Genomic DNA, 6000 nt, shown 5'->3' on the forward strand with positions numbered 1-6000 from the left:
AGGTACGGGTAGCCACAAGGAGAGTTAACAGTTATACCTGAGCTCCTAATGTCTTCTGCTTCCAGGATCCCATAAAATGGAGATTCCCAAAGTTTCTAACTTGTGGCACTCTATCATTGACTGACCTGGAAATAAGCTTTCCAGAAGAATTTTTGAGTCACCAACAAAGAAGTCACTGTGTAGTGTGGTTTCCAGTCCCACAAGTAATACGAAATCTGCTGCATCTCATTAGATTAAAAAACCATGAGAGTCTATGAGATGTCTACAGAAGCAAGTGGTCAATTAGATTAGAAAAAAATGAATAGTATACATTCAACATGTTATTACAAACATTTTGTCACAATTAATACCCCCAAGACAAAACTAACAAATCCTTTGAATTATAGAATTAACAATATGACTACAAAGGAATGATTATAAAGCCAGAGTTTTTCCTTTTCCACTATGGTTACTTATACAATATTGACTATAGTTCCCTGTGCTATACAAAGGGCCTTGTTTATCCATTCTATATAAAATAGCTTCAGAATTTTCAGTTAGAAAAGAAACCTGATCTCATTCTTACATCAACATCACAGCCCTTTGTACATTCTCTTAGTTTACCTTTTTAATGTCCTTACATAGCTCATTATCTATATTCTCCTATGTTCTAGCATCATATAAGAACATCAATAAAAACATAATTAAAAAGGAAAACCTCTTAGGCAGCTGGACACTGTAAAACAGTTTCCAAGGGCTTAGCTAAAGTTGCTGCTTATGTTTTTGTGTGTGTGCTTCACATGCCCTGCCAGCCTTTGAGTGTTTATCACTGCTGTGCATGTTTGCTGAACACTGGAGAGGAGCCCCGCTAAAGAGGATTTGAGAAGGCTCAGAAGAGCGGAAGAAGTAAGAAGTGCACAGAGATTTCAAAAAAAACAGGTAATAAGAGAGACCAAGGTCTGAAAGAGGGATACTGTATAAATTCTGAAATGCTCACATCACACCCAGAGAGGAGTGAAAAAAGCCATTGTTATCTAAAAACTACCCTCCGTTCTTCAGCTCTGTCTTTCCATCTCTCCAAGGATGGCAAAGTTACAAGCCAGTCATAACCTTCACGAGCAAGATATATCCTGCTTGAGACCTGTTCAGATCGTTAGCAATGCTGAGACTCGAACTACAGAACACCTACCCCCGGACGTCTGTCTAACCGATGCCAAGAATCACCCACCCTCCCTCTTCAACAAGTGCAAACCCATCCCAGAAGGAGAGGGCACCGAATCCATCTTGAAAGGACTTGCTCTGAGTTTCAAAGCTGACTCTGGGACTCTTTAGCTTCCCTCGCCAACAGACAAGCCCATGGTGTGCTGGCACGCGTTTATAGAATCAAGCGTGGCCCATGGAGTATTTCTTTAGTTCTCATAACTAGATCTACTAACGGGTGTGCAGAATATACCCAGACATCAGCCTTACTCAATGCCAATGAACAGACTTGGTTTGCCTTTCAAAGCCTAGGCTGAGCATCTCTGCCTTGGAAGGGGTTCCTCCATCAGCGGGCCAGCCCCACCCAGCTGGGCGCATGCGCACATCCGCCTGCCGCCCTCACCTGTGCACCTGCAGGTCCGGTCGAAGAACTTCCGGGGCCATCGCTCTCGGTCGTCCAGGTTGCGCAGGACGTAAGGACCGCTCCAGGGCCTGGTGTCGGTCTCCACCTCCGCGCACTGGCCCCGGCCCTCCCGGGAGCCGCAGACGTTGGCGGGGTCGGCGCCCAGCAGTGGGCAGCACTCCTTGGCCCGCAGGCTGCCCACCGTCATGCAGACCCGGGGGAACTGCGCCCGGGCCCCTGGCGGGAGCGCACAGCCCAAGCAGCCGAGCAGAAGCCCCCACCCAAGGGGGCTCATGGCTTTAAAACCGGAAGAACTCTCTCTCTCTCTCTCTCTCTCTCTCGTCTTTCACTCCTTGCTTCTCTCCAGCTTTCTCCTGGTCTTCCACTCTTGGGCTCTTGAGCATTCACCCGCTTTTTGCCTTGGGAGAAATTTACGTTTTAGGGAGTATATCTTGGATCTGCCTTCTATTCCTCTCCTCTTGAAAAAAAGACCCACAAAAATTACAGAACCCACATATGTGTGCTCGTGTGTACATGCACACACACAGACGACTTTATGTGATGCAAACCGCTAAAACAAATTTCATTCCACCAGAAGCGCCTCTAACAGCCAGATTTAATGAGGGGAGCGCTTCTCACCGCCTTCCCTGGTTAAAACAGGCTTTGTCTAATTGAGTTAATTGACGGAGCGCTCCAGTCATGCTACTTATTATACTGGTATTTCTGAACCCCCTCCTTCCCTCCTTAGCCCATGACTTTAATTGCCTTGAACTCAGTTCAAAAGCCAAATGCCGTGTTGCCTTTATTCTGTCTGGCTTGCCAAATCACGGGGTCTGGTGGGGTTTGTGTAAGGGCTGGGAGAAGCCGTCATTAGCGGGATTAGTATTAGACAAATCCCCATCGTTAGCACATGACCCAGAGTGCACAATGAAGTAGATAAAATGTCTGGCTTTGTTTCAAGAGGGCAAAACCATCTTCATTATCTGGGCTCATGTGCTCTGGCCAAGCCTGTGACCTCAGACTTCCCAGGGAGTCAATAGATGCAGTGAGCTTGTCGTCAAAAGCCCTTCAGAGATCAACCCCACTGCTAACAGCCGTTCACTCCTGACTGCTCCCTGACGTGCTTCCAAAGACCACTACAGGCTGTCACACAACTTCACAAATAAAGAAACACTTATTGAGGGCTGACGTACAAGGAATTGCTTTGTTCCACAACTCACAATGAGGATCCTCTTCCCTCCAAACAATAACGTCCTAGTCTATTCAGGGCTTCCCAGGTTGTGTTAGTGGTAAAGAACCGCCTGGCAATGCAGTAGACTTAAGAGAAGTGGGTTCAATCCCTGGGTTGGGAAGATCCCCTGGAGGAGGAAATGGCAACCCACCTCAGTATTCTTGCCTAGAGAACCCCATGGAGAGAAGAGTCTGGTGGGCTACAGTCCTTGGGGTCACAAAGGGTTGGACACTACTGAAGTCACTTAGCACCCATTCTGTTCAGTGCATCTGTGCAGCAGGTTTTTCTTTTTAAATACATAAAGCACCATGTCATGCATGTTTCTTGGAAGAAAAGCTATGACAAACCTAGACAAAGTATTAAAAGCAGAGACATTACTTTGCCAACACAGGTTCATATAGTCAAAGCTATGGTTTTTCAAGCAGTAGTGTTCAGAGGATGTGAGAGTTACACTATAAGGAAGGCTGAATGTCAAAGAATTGATGCTTTCCAATTGAGATGCTGGAGGAGACTTCTGAGAGTCCCTTGGACTGAAAATAGATATTAAACCAGTCAATCCTAAAGGAAATCAATCCTGAATATTCACTGGAAGTTCAGTTCAGTCTCTCAGTCATGTCTGACTCTTTGTGACCCCATGGACTACAGCACGCCTAGCTTCCCTGTCCATCACCAACTCCCACAGCCTGCTCACACTCATGTCCATTAAGTCGGTGATGCCATCCAACCATCTTATCCTCTGTCATCCCCTACTCCTCCTGCCTTCAATCTTTCCCAGCATCAGGATCTTTTCCCATGAGTCAGTTCTTCATATCAGTCAGTTCTAAGTGGCCAAAGTATTGGAGCTTCAGCATCAGTCCTTCCAATGAATATTCAGGATTGATTTTCTTTAGGATTGACTGGTTTGATTTCCTTGCAGTCCAAGGGACTCTCAATAATCTTTTCCAACACTACAGTTCAAAAGCATCCATTCTGGATAAGGAAGCTGTGGTACATATACACCATGGAATATTACTCAGCCGTTAAAAAGAATTCATTTGAATCAGTTCTAATGAGATGGATGAAACTGGAGCCCATTATACAGAGCGAAGTAAGCCAGAAAGATAAAGAACATTACAGCATACTAACACGTATATATGGAATTTAGAAAGATGGTAATGATAACCCTATATGCAAAACAGAAAAAGAGACACAGATGTACAGAACAGACTTTTGGACTCTGGGGGAGAAGGCGAGGGTGGGGTGTTTCGAGAGAACTGCATGTATATTATCTAAAGTGAAACAGATCACCAGCCCAGGTGGGATGCATGAGACAAGTGCTCGGGCCTGGTGCACTGGGAAGACCCAGAGGAATCGGGTGGAGAGGGAGGTGGGAGGGGGAACCGGGATGGGGAATACATATAACTCCATGGCTGATTCATGTCAATGTATGACAAAACCCACTGCAATGTTGTGAAGTAATTAGCCTCCAACTAATAAAAATAAATGAAAAAAAAAAGCATCCATTCTTCAGTGCTCAACTTTCTTTATGGTCCAACTCTCATAGCCATATATGAACACTGGAAAAGCCATAGCTTTGACTATATGGACCTTTGTCAGCAAAGTAATGTCTCTGCTTTTTAATACACTGTCTAGATTTGTCATAGCTTTTCTTCCAAGAAGCAAGCGTCTTTTAATTTCATGGCTGCAGTCACCATATGCAGTGATTTTGGAGCCCAAGAAAATTAAGTCTGTCACTGTTTTCACTGTTTCCCCATCTATTTGCCATGAAGTGATGGGACCAGATGCCATGATCTTGGTTTTCTGAATGTTGAACTTTAAGCCAACTTTTTAACTCTCCTCTTTCACTTTCATCAAGAGGCTCTTCAGTTCTTCTTCACTTTCTGCCATAAGGGTGGTGTCATCTGCATATCTGAAGTTATTGATATTTCTCCAAGCAGTCTTGATTCCAGCTTCTGCTTCATTCAGTCCAGCATTTCACATGATGTACTCTGCATATAAGTTAAATAAACAGGGTGACAATATACAGCCTTGACGTACTCCTTTCCCAATTTAGAACTTTGATGTATTCCTTTCCCAATTCATTGGAAGGCTTGATACTAAAGCTGAAGCTCCAATACTTCAGCCGCCTGATGCAAAGAGCCAACACATTGGAAAAGACCCTGATGTTGGGAAAAATTGAAGGCAAAAGGAGAAGGGGGCAGTAGAGGATGAGATGGCTAGAGAGCATCACCAACTCAATGAATATGAATTTGAGCAAACTCCAGGAGACAGTGGAGGACAGAGGAGCCTGGCATGCTATAGTTCATGAGGTCACAAAGAGTTGGACACGACTTAGTGACTGAACAACAAGAACAAACCATGCCACAAGGAATTCAAAGTTGTAATTATATAACCCTATATGCAAGACAGAAAAAGAGACACAGATGTATAGAACAGATTTTGGACTCTGTAGGAGAAGGTGAGGGTGGGATGACCTGGGAGAGTGGCATTGAAACATGTATATTATCAATTGTGAGGCAGATCCAGTCCAGGTTTGATGCATGAGACAAGTGCTCAGGGCTGGTGCACTAGGATGACCCAGAGAGATGGGATGGGGAGGGAGGTGGGAGGGGGTTCAGGATGGGGAACACATGTAAATCCATGGCTGACTCATATTAATGTACAGTAAAAACCACTACAATATTGTTGTAAAGTAATTAGCCTCCAACTAATATAAATAAATAAAAAAGATATATAATATTTAAAAAAAGAATTTTCAAAGTCAAAAAAAAGAAAACAAAGTTGTAATTATCTAATATGTAATTATCAAGAGACAGTGGCCAATTTGGAGTGAGGGCCCGCACGTGACATCTTTAGATTTATGTTAAAGTTAAGCATTGTCCAACTTCAATCTAGAGGGCAACGCCTCCCCAGTCCTTCTGGGAAGCATCCAAATGGGCAACAGTGGTTCACCTGTCAGAGCATCCATATTCTCTCATGGTGGAAACAGGATTCTCTTAGTGTCATAAGGTCAGTGCAGATAGCTGAGGCAAAGCTGCTTCAGGCAGTGTCTAAGAATGCTTTCTATTTCAGCATAAAGATATAGAATCTTATGCTCCAAAGCAAACTCCTAAGTTAAAAATTACTTTATACAGCTGTTCCAGCCCCATGTACTTCTGTGTCATCCTCATGACATTAAATTGCTGTG

General features: G+C 44.1%; 1 protein-coding gene across 1 annotated transcript in view; it reads right to left on the minus strand.

The window, feature by feature from the left end:
• DCT (dopachrome tautomerase) overlaps window positions 1-2233 on the minus strand; it is a 32836-nt gene extending 30603 nt beyond the window's left edge. The window contains exon 1 of the mRNA XM_043892030.1: window positions 1583-2233. Coding sequence (XP_043747965.1) covers window positions 1583-1877 — 295 coding nt within the window. The 5' untranslated portion in view covers window positions 1878-2233. The remainder of the gene's footprint in view (window positions 1-1582) is intronic.
• Between the last annotated feature and the right edge of the window lie 3767 nt (window positions 2234-6000).

This window comes from Cervus elaphus, chromosome 30 (genome assembly GCF_910594005.1).
Source record: "Cervus elaphus chromosome 30, mCerEla1.1, whole genome shotgun sequence".
Classification (NCBI taxonomy): domain Eukaryota; kingdom Metazoa; phylum Chordata; class Mammalia; order Artiodactyla; family Cervidae; genus Cervus; species Cervus elaphus.